The sequence below is a fragment of the Lonchura striata genome, chromosome 3 (genome assembly GCF_046129695.1).
Source record: "Lonchura striata isolate bLonStr1 chromosome 3, bLonStr1.mat, whole genome shotgun sequence".
NCBI lineage: Eukaryota > Metazoa > Chordata > Aves > Passeriformes > Estrildidae > Lonchura > Lonchura striata.
In genome coordinates, this window is record NC_134605.1 from 59,422,950 (window position 1) to 59,440,239 (window position 17,290).

General features: G+C 36.9%; 1 protein-coding gene across 1 annotated transcript in view; it reads left to right on the plus strand.

Moving 5' to 3' along the window:
- MOXD1 (monooxygenase DBH like 1) overlaps window positions 1–17,290 on the plus strand; it is a 49,545-nt gene that overhangs the window by 26,054 nt on the left and 6,201 nt on the right. The window contains exons 5-9 of the mRNA XM_021540691.2: window positions 6,062–6,241; window positions 8,512–8,614; window positions 11,287–11,453; window positions 12,860–13,051; window positions 15,715–15,774. Of these exons, the coding sequence (XP_021396366.2) occupies window positions 6,062–6,241; window positions 8,512–8,614; window positions 11,287–11,453; window positions 12,860–13,051; window positions 15,715–15,774 (702 nt within the window). The remainder of the gene's footprint in view (window positions 1–6,061; window positions 6,242–8,511; window positions 8,615–11,286; window positions 11,454–12,859; window positions 13,052–15,714; window positions 15,775–17,290) is intronic.

A 17,290-nucleotide genomic window follows, 5' to 3' on the forward strand; every position in this document is an offset into this window, starting at 1 on the left:
GGAGTTGTTCAGTGTTAAAGTCCTGGTCTGCCCTGCAGTCACAGGCTTCAACATCTACCCCAGCCTAGAGGCGTGTTTCCAGCCCTTGTTTTAGCTCAGCACACCTCTGGGTTTTGTGCAAGGAGCAGTATTAGGCAGCAAATGCCTGGTGGTTTTCTTTCAGAATGTTTATAGGAAAATAAAGTCATATTACTGATAGATTTTTTAATGGAATACATAGAATTTTTTTTCTGAATAACACCTAACTTTATAAAGCAAAATATTTTAAGTATTTGCTCTGCTGAAGAAAAATCTAAAACCCTAAATGAGATGTTTTAGATAAATATTTCATCATTTTACAATTACATTTTAAAAAACTCAGAGAAAATCTTGATGAATTCTAATGAGAAGAAAACATGTCACCCTTTGAAAAAGTTTTGTAAGTCAGATAATTTTTAATATATATGCTCGTTACACATTTTCAAAAGAAGTACAAAGACCAAAGTAAGCAGTAAGAATGTAATAGTTCCTCCTGATGTAGTAGATGAATCAGAGACCCTATAATCTGATCTTCTGTGAAAATTTTCAAGTGAAATCAGCCAGTACTCAGTTTCATGGCCATCACTTTTTGCTCTGAGTTAATCAGAGACATGGCAAGTTCATATAAATTAATTAACCAACCACAGGCTAGAAAGACTTCTAGATGTTGCAGTACTAGTATAAAAATAAAATTTTTAGTCTCCATTTTGAGACTAAAAAATTAACATTTTCTTCCCTGTGTCACCACTGTCTACCTACAAGATGTGTTGTGTTGTGCAAGGCTGCAGCCTTATTCAGAATCATTTGTGTGGCAATATATTGCACCATAGTGTCTTTAAAATATAAGATTAATTTGGAACTTCCTCTTTGATCCAGAAAAAAAAAAAAATTTTTCTTTGACATTTTAGTGTAGAAACATTGTTGCAAGCAGATCAGAATCATGTTGCTATATAAAAATAAAATCAGTATTTTTGTTTTCTGACATTTGGTGGGCCAAATTTTCTAAATAGGGACACTGTGGTGAGACTATGGATATATTTGAATAACTATCATCATTTGCACACGCAGGCATAAAGAACAAACCGTGTTTATTACTATCAAACAAATCAGAGCAAATAAAAAGGCAGAAAAACAGGAATAAGCAAGAAAGAATTCCACGTTTCTGGAGATGTTTTTAACTTGTAGGAAATTTAACTTCTTGGACCACTTTGAACTGTTTACATTTTCCTCCTGTTTAAAACATAATATATTAGTATCTTGACCCTGCTTATCATCAGCTTGAGAGGCAAGGCATTGTTATGTTAAAATTTTGGCTTCTTTTATACGGGAGAAAATCCCAAAACATATGACAGTGTTGCGCAATGGATAAAGTGATAATAGGAAACAGAGAAGAGAGGAAGAAAAACTGAGGATGAGTAAGCCAGCTTGGGCAGATATAAACATTTTCTTTGTTCATGTGATGTCAGCCTCTTGACTAAAACAAGGCTTCTGTTGAAATTAGAGGTGAACAGCACACATGTCACCTGGCTTAACATTATAATGACTAGATTTTTTTTTTATTTTGTATTTTTTTGAAAGTCAGTGTTTTCACAAGTCGTAAGAGATTCAGTACCTTGAAGGGAGCTCTCTAAAACCTCTCAGCCCACCTGATGAGTACAAACCAAGCACCGTGACCATAACTCATACTTTTGGTTGCAGAACTCAGTGCCTTCACTTACATTTGAATGTGATATATTTTAAATACCTCCTTCCTTGGGAGCCCTGATTTGAAGTGCTGGGGGTTTATAGTACGTCTATTATTTTTTACCTCTGTTAGTGGCAGTCGGGTTCATGTATGTCAGTGTGAACAGTTTGAAAGAATTTTTGGCTAAGCTTTCAAGAAGGGTGGGGATGAAGAAGCAGAAAGCAAATGATCATGAATAATAAATAATGATCTTCTTCCTGCAGGTTTCATGAGAAACAGGAGAGGTTGTGCCTTTTTGCATGTACTTATGTTTTTGCAATCCCAAACGCTTTGGGCATTTTGATGTAGAGTGGATGTAGGGCTTTTGTTCTCCATGCCTCTGGCAGTTAGGAAATGTCAAGCAGAAAATGCACTTTGCCTGCAGGGGAAGAAGTCACTGAGGTGCCCGGTGGTGCAGTATCTCTGCAGGCTTATTCACAACACAGCAAAGAGATGAACACTGACAGCTGGGTCTTCCTTGCATGTCAGCAACAGTGAAAATTCCACAGATGATCCTCAAAGAATGAGGTAAAATGGGGAAGATAGGTATTTATATGCAGATTTCATTTTAGTCTCCTTTAAGTTTCTTTCTTTACTTCTTGGGCTAACAAGAAGTTGGTAGGAAGTGGCAAGGACAGAGGAAGGAAATACATTTTAAAGTCACAGGTTTCTTCATAATTAATGCAAGTTAAAGGTGGATTCCCATTTTTACTACATCCTATCTAAATTACTGAAATATTGCTTATCTTATTGCTTGGCTCCAAGTGTCATTTTAGAGTCCTTTTGTAGTAAGAGACCAGAGCAAACAAGGATGTGTATAAACAAGAATCCAAATAAAAAATAGCTGTTCACTTAAATATGCAGAGTTCAATAACTATTATGTACCATGCTTGTTTTTATCACTTTTTTGTGTATATTTCACCCCTTTGCCCTAGTGTGCCACTTCAAATTATTTTCTTTCCATAAGTAACCTAAATGTTGTACAAATTAATAAAACGGTCATGGTGACTCTTCAGAGCTGGTCCCCTATCATTGTGACTGGACACCAGGAAAAGAGAGCTCTGAAAATTGTGTTATAATTCATTGAGGCTGCAAGTACTCTGGTAAACAGGCCACCCTGATCTAGAGCCTTAAATATAGATACCTACTTTAGCAACTAATTTTACACCTAGGACTGCTTATGTGCACTTCTGAATGCATTAACGATTTCCTGAATGTGGCCCTTTATTTGAAAAACTCAGTTGTTGTTCGTCATTACTTGTAAGGTGGCCAGAAAGCAATATTCTGTTTATTTGAGAAAAAAATGAGGTTTGAAAATTTCTTTTGGGCTTGGAGCAAAGTAATCTGTACAGCTATACTTTGTGGAAAGTCAGAGAGGAAGTATGAGGCAGCCTAAATAACCAACCTTTTCTAAAACTAAAATGACTAATAACTGAGTAAATAGGGCAGAACTCACCTGCAATGTAGAATGGCATATTTAAACCCCTGCTCCAGTTAAACAATACAATAGTGTATGGGACTGTATTTTTAAATTTTCTTTTCTGCTGAAGTTATCCTAGTAAGTAAACACAGTTAGTTATTCTTCAAATCAGATGAGTGTCTAAGGGCTCTGTTCCTCTTCCTTCTCTTGTTTCATTTAGCAGTAATTCTGTGAGCCTTTAAAATATTTCCATGCATTTTGGAAGAATGCAGGATTAATGAAATTTTCCTAAGTTTTTTTAAAATAGAATTTTGACCTCTCTAATATTTTCTTTCTTTCTTATTTATATGCTATTAAAAAAGGGAAAGAGAAATTTCTCTTTAACCAGTTTGTAGTAAAAATGTGTGAAAAGTATAACTTCACTGCTGCTCTTCACTATTTATTTCTTCATCTGCAGAATGTAAGTTTTCCTACAAGATGCATTGGAAAGATGTGTAAGAATTTGTTATAGTTTTTCTTTTCTTCACTAAAGAAAGCTGAACAAAACTGCTTTTTGAAGTGCTGTAATTGTTTAGGTAACTGACACTAAAAACCAATGACAGGATGTGAGTTTCTAATTTTGGTGATGTCCCATTGTTTTGAGGGGAAGCTGGTTTTGAAGTAGTGATTGTAAGCACAGCAGGTGCCGGGATCTTGTAGCAGCAGGTGGAACTATCACATGTTGGGACAAAAGTTCTCTCTTTTCTTGGTAGATATAGGGATAATATTCCCATAACCACTTCCTTGACTAACATATACAGTATACAGAGTTTCAAAAATCTTGAGGTACATTTTGGTATTTAATATATAAGCTGCAATGTTATGACTGTGTTTGGGCTCTGCAGTACTTGGATAAATTGTGCAGGTGTATGATGGATAAGAGGGAAGAAGCAACATCAAGCGGGAATGGATTTCTGAATCTTTAACATTCAGTCTGATATAATGGGGAATACATTCTTATTTAATGGAAAAATTGATTCATCTTCTTCAAAAATACCTTTTACTTCCACAGTGCAGTAATTCACGATGGTGGTAATGCTAACTGAAACAGGGATTACTGCGAACAGTAAAGGTGATCCCCTATGGAGTATTTCAGTCTTGCCTCATGTCACCTTGATTTTTTAAGATTTTCTAAAACATGAGTTTACATTCTTGTAGCAAACTTTCTCACACACTGTCTGTAAGTAACTTATTGTTTTACATTCCTTCATAGAAGCAGAGAAACTTGATAGACTAATAGTTTGTCCAGTGTCATTGGAGAGGTGACACTATCACCCTCCAATCCACTGTCACCTTTAGAAAACTGTAAATGCTAGTCAGAAAATAAACTTACCTTTTTTACCTTCACAATAACAACACTTGTGTCCTATAGTAACAGCTCCAGAATAAAACTTTGGTGCATCTGAATCAATTGGCATCCTTCCACTGATTTCTGAGTGCAGTGAAGTGGGTTGTGCTCTTCTTGGGTGGACATGCAGGTACTCAACAGCATCTGACATCCCCAAGAGCCCAATGTACTTTGCAGATTCAGGTCAGCAAAGGTGGCCTTGATGCACACAGGCTCTGGATGCTGCCTCCTGCCCTTCCTCTTTTGTAATTCATCTAGTGGTTTGAACAAAATGCAGAGAGAAATTGTGTTGACAGTATTTTAATAGTATAATAAACTACTGCTTACCCTGTTCCTGTCCTCCAGCAGCACATGAATGTGCCTGCAAAATGAAATGGATTCAAATTTAGGACGCATATATATTCTTTTCCTGTTTAAAGTAACCTTCTCTTTCCTAATTCCTAGAATGCAATACTGCATGGCACCCTACATCTTAAGAGCTGCACTGTCAAAGCTTTACTTTTCTTGTGAAAATATTAATCTTTATCCTATTGAACTTGAAGGTAGAGGTGATAGAATGGGATGAAATCTTTGAAAGGAAAAGCAGGGGGAAAGCTCCTTTCATTTTAATACTCTCCTCTATATGCTGGTATTTTGTGGAATAGGATCGTTCTGAAATGCAAAATAATTATTTTCAGAAGTATACATATTTACCCCAGGGACATAATCTCTTGACAGAGATGATTTAACATCACCCATCCAAACAGGGAGTGAACACTTACATGGAAATTAAATAATTTTAGCCTACGCAGAAGTTCTGTGGTGTAATTATACTGGGGGCACCGGAGCATCACTGAGAGCCCTCCAGCTCATCCCTGCCATAAACAGGCTGGAGCACCCAACCTCTCAAGAATGACTTCATGTTAATAAAGTCTTTACAACCAACCAGATTAAAAAAATATTCTAATTTCTTGTAGATGTCAAAAAAATTTGAAAGTCCATTTTGAGCTGCTGAGGAATGTGGGGTATACCTCTAGGCTCCCCCTAGATGCACAGAATTTATGGGCAGCTGTAATTTGAAATAGTACAAAAGAGGCAGAAACAGGGATGGAAAGCTCTGAGTACTTCAGACACCAAGTTGGTTCAGCAAAACACACTTTCAGCTGGTTTATATCCCCCCTCCTGCTGGAATGTGGCTAAACAAGATTGGGCAGGGAGAAAAAAAGTGACAGTGCAAGACTAGGATGGGAGAAGAGAGAACAAGCAAGATTGTAACAGAGGTTTTGTCCAGATGATGAATGTTTTTCCTGACCCTCATTGATGCACATGGGCAAAATGAAAATTTTGGAAACTTCAGTCCTTGAGTTTGCAGAGTGCTGGGGTTACATCTCAAGCTAGGTAAAATCTAACATTGAGTGTCCTCTTTTAAGATGAAAGTACCATAGAATTTTTAGTCCTGTCTTCATACCTTGAAATAGTCACGTTGAGATACATTTTCTTTTTTTTTCTTTTCTTTTAATTTTACCACTGATAGGTTGAGCCATTGATCCAGAAAGGCCATGAGAATCTGGTGCACCATATCCTCCTGTACCAGTGCAGCAGCAGTTTGAATGACAGTGTTCTGGACTATGGGCATGAGTGTTACCACCCCAACATGCCAGACTCTTTTCTTACATGTGAGACGGTCATTTTTGCTTGGGCCATTGGAGGAGAGGTAGGATGAATGTCTGTCTAACATGGTTCATCAATGGGGTTTTGTGAGGGTGTGTATCATCATGAAATTTCTCCCTAGTATATTAGTGATTACTTAATCTGTCTGTTTTTAAGGATACAGGATCACAGTCCCTAAGCCTCACCAGTAAGTCCTCAACCTCCTCTTGGCCTTTCAAGTAGGTAGTGCAGTGGTCATCCTGAGTGACAACCAAAAGTAAGGAAAACATTAGAGAGGGAGTTGGTGCCTTGGGGGAGAAAGATAGCTTTGGAGCATGGAACTCTGTCGCTGTATCAGCTTGTCCCATCTGACGTGGAAATACAGTGCCTCCAGCAATGACCGGCATCTGCTACCTGTGGATAATCTCAGAAAGAAAAGCAGTGTCTGCAGGTGACTTCATTAAAGACACAGAGGCACAACTCACCAAATGAAGTTATACATGAATTTAATTAATTACCAGCACCTGGTTTCACTGTTACCCCATTCAAGTATATCTTTCTGAAGTTTCCTACCTGTCCAAAGAAACATCATTTCAGTGTAAGAAAGATCCTGTATCAGTGCAGAGCCAGCATAAGGACCACTTTACACATGAGAGTGGAGCATATCTACAGAAAATACAGGCTGTGATGCCATGCTCACCCCACACTGTGTTTGCAGCTTATTTAAGGTTAATTTACACTGCATTAACTGCATGCAGTTGATGTTTTCAGCTGACATAACACAGCATGACTGCCAAAAGAATCCCAGCTCTTTATGCCCTTGATTCACTGTGTGCCCACTCATACAATGGTTTGGGCACATACCAGAGGGACTGATGATACTTTCTGGAACCTTCATTTGCCAGCCTGCAATCCAAAACTATCTGCAAAAGCTGCAGTGTGAGGAAGCAAGAGTTGTTACATGGACCCATCTAAAGAAGTCTAATCCACTAGGAGCATTATCCCTGGTGTATGATTTGTGCATTTTTGCCATCAGCTATGCTCTGACCTAGTATTTGTTCTTTTAACTGTCTTAATCTAAGTGAAATTAAAAACTCATATAAATAAATTATCATTTGACAAGCCCTATGGAGGTTTTTTCAAGGATGATCCTGATGTTAAAGATCTGTAGAGAGGAATCTGACAGATCTGGGTTACATTCAGGTTTGCCCAAGTACCCATTTCACTAACTTCAGTTTACCTTCGTGTAGAATGAAGGTGATAATAATTTTTATATATACTACAATAATTCATTGATGTACATCAAACATCAGAAAGCTGGAATTTCAAATTGCACATTTCAGAAAGCTAGAATGTCAAATTGCATATTAAAATATTAGCTATATACTATAAAATGGTGCAGATGAATGCCAGTTAAAGTGAACTTGGTAAATGAGTTCACTTTGGAGATACTGGTATTTTGGTGTGATTTAGGAGACTTTGAAGTAAATCTCCCAGTTATCCTCACTTATAAAGCTTTGTTTATCATCATGAGTGGCTTGAGAATTTGCACAAGCCTCTCTGAGATGAAGTTAAAATAAATGTGCAGGGGTGAACACAGCACCTTTAGCAATAAATGGGTCCTCACCAGAGCTTGTCCAGAGAAGCATCATTTGGGTGCAGTGGGTCCAGTACAAGCTGTTTCACCATGCAGAGCTAATTCTTTATTGGCTTGCTAGTAGAAACATAGCCATAAAGATCACCTTTATTGTTCAAGTCATTTTACTTAGAATACACTTACTTGTGCACAAAAAGCAAGTTAATTATATGCAACCTCAGTAGTCCCTGGAATTTACTGCTTTTAGAAGCTGGGAACATTTAAAATGTTGATTCACTTTCTTCATAAGGGTCTTATTGTCAGACTGAGTGCTTGATGATGCAATGTTTTTAAGTTTAAAATGGAATTTTCCTTTTCTACTGAAACAATAAATGCAGAATAAATAATCATAAGATCACAGGATAATGCAGGTTGGAAAGGACTCAAGAAGTCTCTAATCCAGCCTCCTACTCAACGCAGGGTCAGAGGTGAGAGACTAATATTTGCCCAGAGCCTTGTCCTCTGGGAAGCATGGGATCTACTATTTTATATTGACATAGTTATTAAGTTTATTGAGTACATAATAGGGATATTTTGTACCAATGCCATGTTCAGAAAGCTGTAAATTTTTAAATTTTATCACTAATATGATCATATAATTGCAAGAAAGAGACAATGTACTTACAAATAAGAAATTAACTGTTAACTATGGCAAAAATTTGATTTTTGTATTGATTTCTGTGTGTATTGGTTTCCAGGGCTTCACCTATCCTCCTCATGTTGGGTTATCCATCGGCACAGCAGCCGACCCTCTGTTTGTTCTTATGGAGGTGCATTATGACAATCCATCAGAGACAGAAGGTTTGTAGCCTCACAGGCTTTACAGCAAGCTAGACTGGAGAATGTACTACACACAAGTGCTCATCCCTGCACTGCATGGCAAACAGAGCAAATAAAAAGTTGAGGGTTATTTTTTTTCTGATCAGTAATTCCTGGTTCACAGTGTTTCTCCCACTGCCCTTGATTATTTTTCTGTATTTTTTTATATAAACATCTACCTGAACAGGACAATTTCTGAAGCTGAAGTATAGACTCAGGTGTCTAGACCATTCACTGGGTAAAATCAGTTTATCTTAAAAGATAAGCTTTTAATTTACAATAGTGTTTTAAAATTGTTCTTCCTGAATTCAATTTATATTCAGAAGAAGTAAAAGGAAGAAACTAATTATCCCAGGAAAATCAGGGGATGTTTGAAGATGCCTCTGTGAAAGATACTTTTTTGTTCTGAAACAGAAGTTTATTAACCTAGTGTACCTGAGAATATTGTGGTGGTTGCTACATATGAACTGAGCAAAATCTAATGCAGCATAGTATACTGGCCTTTTTTTGCCTTTCTTTACACCCCCATGTGTTAAAGTAAAATTTGTTATGTGGGCTATGCCATTCTGCCTTACTGTCATTTCTCATCTTCATCTTTTAAATTCACTTTCTTAAATTTAGTGACAGACACTGTGCTTTCAGCATGTGGGATACAATAAAAATAATTTGCATCCTTGATTTTGTATGCTTTTTCATCAAATGTTGCATGAAAGCCCAAGAAGTCACAAACTGTGTCCGATTTGGTTGTGTCCTTAAATCCATTGTTTTGTTTTAATTGACTGTGCTGTATGATAGTGTTGGTTTAGCTGAAGTAACACATATGGAAAACTGAAAAATGGCAAAGTTTTGTTTCCTTTTAAGCAATGGGAACAATTGTGCCTTGCTGGGACAGTCTCAAAAGACCTGGGAAAATTCAGACAGTGTAGGCAGAGCAGGGTGTTTGCAATCCAGGTCATGCTTCTCCTCCTCCCTGGCAAAATACACAATGTGAGATTGTGCCAGGAGTGCAAGAGAGCAGACCTGGGTGCTCCATCTGCTTCAGGTGGGGACAAATAAGTTCTCCTGACACAACTGCAACTGGGTCACCTTCATTTGTGTGTTTTGGCACCTGCATTTTCCCAGTTTGGGTCTTGTGGTGAAAGGCTGCACTGTTTGCCTCATATTGTGACCTGGGGTAATGTTTTCCTAAGTGACTCAGACTGGTAGTAACTTTTGGCTCCCAGTTAGGAGGAATTGAAACATTTTTTCATTTAACATGGATGGGTTTCACTCTTTCTGGTTTTGTAGTCCTTAACATTCATTCAGTCATTCTCATTTAAAAGGTGGCCTCTTTTGAGATTGTTATCAGAAACTCTGGCATACCAGAGTTATGTCATTCACAAGAGTGTCTGACATTTAGACATTAACAATGGTTAACAATTTCTGAAGCAGAAATGCCACAAAGGAAAATTTCAATTTGATGAAGTTGTACAAATTTCTGCAGGAAGGGAGTGAGTATGAGTTCCCAAATGCTAAAGTCAGGATGTTGTGGGACACAATATATCACCTTAAATATGACTCATATATTGCAGAAGGTCTCATGGCTGATTACCATTCTTAATTGGCTATGCACAGTTCATATCCTTTGTTCCTTAATTATATGCACTACTCCATCTCAGGTATTTTAGTGACTGGTTAACAGTCCCTGCTCTGTCCCTCTGCCATTTGCTTATCTTAAAATAGACTGCTGATATCATATTGATGTAAAATTTGGCTTCAGGCACTCGTATGCCTGTTTTGTTTTTCAGAAGACTAATATAGGTCACTAGGAAGCATCTTACCTTCTCTGAGATATTTTATATGTTTTTTGCATTTTTCATTTTCAAAATTGAAATTATTTCAGTTACTACTCAAAAATACAAATAGATGAATAGATGAACTAACATAATTTAGTTCCAGCGCAAACACAGATTCATCATTATTTGTGTGTATCTTGACAAATAAAAATTACTAAAAGAAGACAACTATTCTAAGCATTTAGATGATAAAGGCAACATAAATTATTAATAGATGCACAAACAAACACATATGGCTAAACATATGTGGGTGAACAAAATAGATCTGTATTATTTTGACTCTTAAAAACACAGCCTCCAAACAGCAGGCTTTGGTTCTTTAAACCATTTTTTTAAATTAAGGTAAGTCCTTGATTCAGAGAAATTAAATGAAAGTACAATGTAATTCTCTTGTCTACTTCACTCAAGGTGGGGGTATTGTCTACAAGTCTGGGATTTAGTTAGGCAATTTTCATGTTTAATTGATGCTCTCGTAATTGGAGAGATTGTAAAAGGGATGTGTTTTTTCATCTCAGGTAGTCTGTAATGTAACAGGCAATCCAAAGTAAAGGGAAAATATAATTAATGGTAGGACTCAAGATGAAGAAATAGATAAAATTCTCAACCAGAAGACAACATGTGACTTAAAAATTTTAAAGAGAAGAAACCTCTTCCTGTATATGGTTTCACTCATTTCCATGATATTGAGATTGATTCCTTGATTTTCTTGTAGAAGATTTATGACATAGCATGAAAAACATGAAACAATATAGTTTGGTTTTTATTCACCTTTAAAAAACTGATTTTTAGCCATGAACTAACTGTGTTCTTTTGTTGCAGGCTTGATAGATAACTCTGGTTTGAGGCTAATTTATACTCCAGTTTTAAGGAAATACGATGCTGGGGTTATTGAAGCTGGTCTTTGGGTCAGCCTCTTCCACAATATCCCACCGGGCATGCCTGAATTTGTGTCAGAGGGTCACTGCACACTGGAATGTCTGGAAGAGGTATGTCCCTTGCCTGAGTCCACTGGTTTTCACTCATGGAAATAATTGGAAGAGTCACTTGAATTTCTTGGGAAGATTGATAGTTACAACTAAAAGATGTGAGCAAAGGAAGCTGATGGTACATGTCCTCCAAAATGTTGGTTTTTTGAACTGGGTACTTGGTATGCCCACTACTCAGGCTGCTTTATTTATTTGAGTAACAATGAATGACACAAGGCCTGCAATGTTTCTATTTTGTGTTCAATATGTAAGCATACACTGCTTTCCATGGCAAAGCTATTAATAGCTCAGAATACCTAGCCCAGAAAAAATAAAGGTTAGACAAATTCAGACATGGCCACATGCAAAAGGCTTCTAATGATGAAATGAAAACCTGAAAGGTATTCTTACACCAGCCACAGAAGCTGAACACCTGAACAAGTTTTATATTTATTAAGCTCTTGGTTTCATTAAGGTAACTTAAATGTCTTTGCAGGCAATGGAAGAATTGTCTAAAATCTGTGGTGACTGTATAATGGGAAATTCTCATATACTTTGTCTTATAGAGAAAGGTTGAATTAATAACATGGTTTGCAATGAAGGCTAAACTAGATACAAGATTTATTCTTGATGGTGTTAAATGTTGTGTATTGTCCTGGCATTTTCAACCTTAAAACTCCTGAGTAATCCATTATCAAGAGGCTTCTGACCATAGAGCTGTTCTTGAAAGGTATTGTGATGACAGATTATTTCTACCTTGAGCTCTGAAATCAAGTTCATTAAAGTTGAGCATATCCAATGTAAAGTTTAGATCAGTAGATGCCAGCTAGAATGGGAGTGATGTCACATTTGTGTCAATTTGGAAAAGTTGATTTGCAAATGTTTTTGACCTGGAAAAAACTTTTAGATGTAAACTTATGGTATTTCACTACCAGTTCACTTAAAGATGGAAAGTAGAGGATGTTACAACTACAGCCTATGCAATTTAAAGTGCATCTCTTGGCATCATTCATTACTGCATAGAAATTCCTTTTCACAATAATAAAAATTACTAGGCAAATCCACATTCATTAGTATCAACCATTATCACCAAAATAATGTGCAAGTTTTAGTACGATTCATTCCCTTGAAAGTCTTAAAACTATTGAGAATTATGCAGTCCAGTTGATTTTAATTTTTAAAAATGTGTGTGTTAGGAGTAAAAACATGTATTTGTTATGAAACATAAACAGAAAAACCCTAGCCTTTTTTGTACATAAAACCTGAATTTCACTTAAAGTTTTGGTTTTGCTCCAGACTGCATTTTTCAGTTAACTGAGTGAATTCAAAATGCATTAATGAATGTATTTTAACTCTGTTTGTAGATGGAATTACATTGCATTACTTTGCATTTGGGAACACTGATGGTGTTGGTTTCTCTTGGCCAGGCTCTGGGTGCTGAGAGACCCACTGGGATTCAAGTGTTTGCGGTACTTCTCCATGCTCACCTTGCTGGCAGAGCTATCAGGATGCGCCACTTCCACAACGGCGAGGAGCAGAAGCTACTTGCTTATGACGATGAGTTTGACTTCAACTTCCAGGAGTTTCAGTACCTGAAAGAAGAAAGAACCATCTTGCCAGTACGGTACTCTTAATTCTTTTCCTGAAAGTGTTTAAGAGATCATGTGCCTAACATTTTCTCACCTTTAGGATTAAATTTGTCACAGAATTTCTTAGCCTAGCATCATAGAATTCTTGGATGTTCTGTTAATTTTTCTATTTATCACAGTCACTAATGCATTCAAGTTTCAATGTCTCAGGGGTGTCCACATGAGTCATCACAGAACTGGCTTGGTTCACCAAATCAAGTTATTCTTTGGGTATGTTTGATATTCATAATAATTTGAACTTTACTATCACAAATGTTTGAACAAAGCAGATAAAATTCCTTGTGTATCTGGCTGTACCATCTTCATTCATCCAGAAAGATCAATAATGGAAATGCCACCACATGGCTTTACAAAGCTGTGGGACCAAGTAGCATATCTTCAGTATTTGCACACAGCAAGTATCCAGCCTTACAAACATGTTTAAAAGTCAGATAAGTCTTCTGTTTGTTTCACACTTTTTCTTATTGGGAGTAAAACTCCATGCTCATGTTCTACCTGATATTTCAGTCGTAAACAAAACGCTTTGAAAGAAGAAATCATACAACTCTCTCTACTGTATTCCTGAAAATAATGCAATATAACTTGTAGAAATAGTCCAACCACAATTATATTATAAAGTAGTAGCTATGCATAGGTATTGCATTAAAAGAGTATGTATTTTTTTGTGTGTCCTTTATTTAAAAATTGTTCACTCTTCTTTTGTTCCACCCAGTATATTTTTTAAAGTTTTGGCATGATGACAGAAATTTTAGTGCTGCAAAGTCTAGGTGCTCCAGATCTGGCCAGCAGAGCAACTTGTCCTGGTGCATGTGAACAAGCATGATATTAAATTGCCAGATACAAAATGTCAAAAAATTGAATTGTTTATGATTGGAACCACTAAGGGAGACAGATCTGAAAAGAACATTGAAATGACTGAACCTCAAATACGGTCAGGAGCCCCATGGTTTAAACTTCTAGGATTCTCTTCAAGCCCCTTTCTCTCTTATGTCTCTTCTCCCACACTGTGAGACTTTGATATTTGTACTTTAAAGACAAGAAGCTAAAATACAAACTTTATAATTTAATTTCTATGGAAAAACCTGGATGTTCAAGTGCAGAATTTACTCTTTGAAGTCAAATTGCTTGTAGTCTAGGGGCTTCAAAGATAAACTGGTATTACCTCCTTCAGGAAAGAAAGTTGAAGGGTTTAGGAAGAGGTCTGGCAGAAGATAACAGGTTTGCAGAGAAAGCCTGTAATAGTTTTAGGAAAATTCATGCAATTATAACAGAAGGCCTCTTAAAATTCAAGCACATAAAGGAATAGACAACAGAAAAACTATACAGAGTATTTGATATTAACAGCAGCTTGACAAAAAAAGCCAGCTCAAGTAGAAGATGGAATTCTTTCACTGAAGAGAACCATTTTTTATGCCTTTCATTTTCATCTTATGCAAAACTACCAGTGCAGCTTTACATAAATCAATGGTGCAATTCAGATAACTGTTTAATCAATTAACTAATAGTATGATTTTTCTTGTAAGCTTTAGTTATTCTCTCTTTCTATAAGATCTCCCAAGAATGTAATCTTCTTCCAGCTTGTGGAGTCCAGGCTATTTGTTTTCTTCACATAGTAGCACTCTCTTCTCCACTTGGAAGCAGCAGATCTAGTCTCACAGAAGGAACAATTTTAGTGAATGTTATCCAGTCGGTAAGATAGGAGAGCCAGAGGCCTCACTGGCAGAACAGAGAATTCCCACTGGAAGCAGTGACACTGTGCCAGTTCATGCTACTTCAGAAACCTCTGTCTTCATTTGGCTGACATGAAGCTGGTGCACCTTCTTCCAGCAGTCTGGAGTACAGACTGTGCTAGCCTTGGTCTGCAGAAACAGCCTATAGGAAAGGAGAAATTCTCAGCATTTGAAGGGTGATCTGTTTTTTTTTTTTTTTTTAGGAAAGTATAATGGTTGATAAGGGAAGATGATGATACAAAAAAAAAAAAAAAAATCCACTTGATTATCATAGTGATTTTCAGATTTGTACTTGATTAGGTACAGGGAGTGAAACTATTACCAAATAGTAGATTAGTTTGCCAAGACACCAAAAAGTTAATTGTATGTGCTTGAGAAGGTAAGTATTCAGCCTTTCCCATACATATCTGTCAATGTAGTGAAGTCTTTGCTTGCCACTCCTCTACTACCAGGCTTGGCAGAGATATTGTTGCTTTTGTGATGTGGAAAGGCTTATTTTCCTCAATTGCCAAATATTTCTATTGAAGTTGGCAGTGTAAATTAGCCTGGGTAAAGTAGCACTGGGTGAGTTTTAGAGAAGGAATCATTTGTATACATTGTCTACTATATAATTTTCCAGAAAATTGGATAACTGAGTACCTTCATTGCTATTTTAAAAGAAATCCAGACAACACTCTTAATAAGACTCTGTTTAAATCCATGTGGGATTCCTGAGGATCTGGATAATATGAATGCTAAGTGCCAAGGTCTTAACATATGGCAATTACCTAATCCTTTACTCTTTCAAAAAGTCATATCCACTGCTCTGATATTTATTTCTTAAGTGCTTGCTTCATCTGTGGTTACCTGAAGCTGGTGTTGATAAACTTCAGAACTGTGAACTTCCTAAATTTTGTATTTCAGGGGGATAATTTAGTCACAGAATGCCACTATAGTACTGTGGACCGAATTCGCATGACATGGGTAAGCAATATTCTGGTGGATCAAAATAAGTACACAGATAATATTGGGGACTAAAACCTGTTACATAGAACAGTATTTTTAAAAAGTGAATTTACTTGCTAATGCCTGTGTGCACATAATTGTCTTTCCTTTCATAGATGCATAGGTTTCAAAATAATCTGAATTATTGTGATCTTATTCTGATTTCTTGCATAAGGCATTCATATGATTAGTTTGTTAAAATAAGAACATCAGCTCATAAAAAATCCTTAGAAGTCAAACTTTTCTAGTATAAGGAGTGCTTTCTTCACAACATGTATTAACGTGCAAATTCTGTGTGCTCCAATAAATTATTTTTATGAACTTGTTACGCATTTTTCCCTGGAAAATTGCTAGTTCTTATGTATTGATTTTTAGATAAGCTGTGATCGGGAGGTTTTTCAAATACTTACTTTTGTTCCTAACATTGAATCCAGGCAGAATGAAGGTCTTTTGGGTTGGGAAGAGAAATTGAGAACCTACCCCTCCCTGCTGAGGGTGTCCAGCTCTGGTTTGGCACAGTCTCACAGAAGCAGTTTGATGGGTTAAGAGAGGCCAGGCACTGGCCACTGCAATGCAGTCACTGGGTTTTGGAGGTGAAGTAAATTTGGTTACTTGGACATGAGCTGGACTGTGCCAGTTGTCTAGGAACAGAGTGATGCCAAACCCACTATGTCTATGGGAAGGATATAACTGCCTGTGCCAGGGCCTGATTCCATGAAACATCCTGGGGAGTGGCTGGATCCAGACTTCTGGGAAGTGAGACCTGAGGGCTGTTTTGCAGGGAAGAACTGTTCCTGGCATCCAGAGAGCAAAGGGATACTTCTCCCTGAATAATGGCTTGCATGTAGGCACATGAAGTAGTTGCTTAATGAAAAGCAAAAGAGCAAGAATGAAGGCTTTGGAGTTTTTGTCCTGTTTTCCTGTGTAGTGGCCACACCAACTCTTGGCTCATGTGTTTTGTTTTCTCCATTCCTATTCCTGTGGCTGTGAGACTTGTGGAACTCTTCCCACCCAGGACTTAGGAACATGCAGTTTATAATCTTGCCCATGTTTACCAAGACTAATTTTAAGTTAGTTGTTTTCCCCAGTGGAAGATTGTTTAAGAGTCTCTTTCTTCTGTTACCTAGAAATGTTATTCTAATAACTGGTTTTATAATGAATGCTTATTTTTTCTTGAGTCAACATTATCTGTTAACATAAATAATTCTTCTCCTTCTTGTTTTTTATTGGCATATGTACTTACAACCTGAGTTCATATAGATTCATATTCAATCCCAGCCTCCATTTTATTAGGCAAACCTCAGTTAATTTCTAATTAAACAGAATAATTATCCTACAAGATTTTTTTCTTCATCTGTTCCACTTTTCTGAAATGTGGTAAATCTAAGTACCTTAGATGGGGGCAACTGAAAGCAAACCTGAACTTCTCAGATAGTACACTTTAATATAATATGAGCTTATTTTATTCACAGTTGTTCCTTCTGATGTGTTTTAA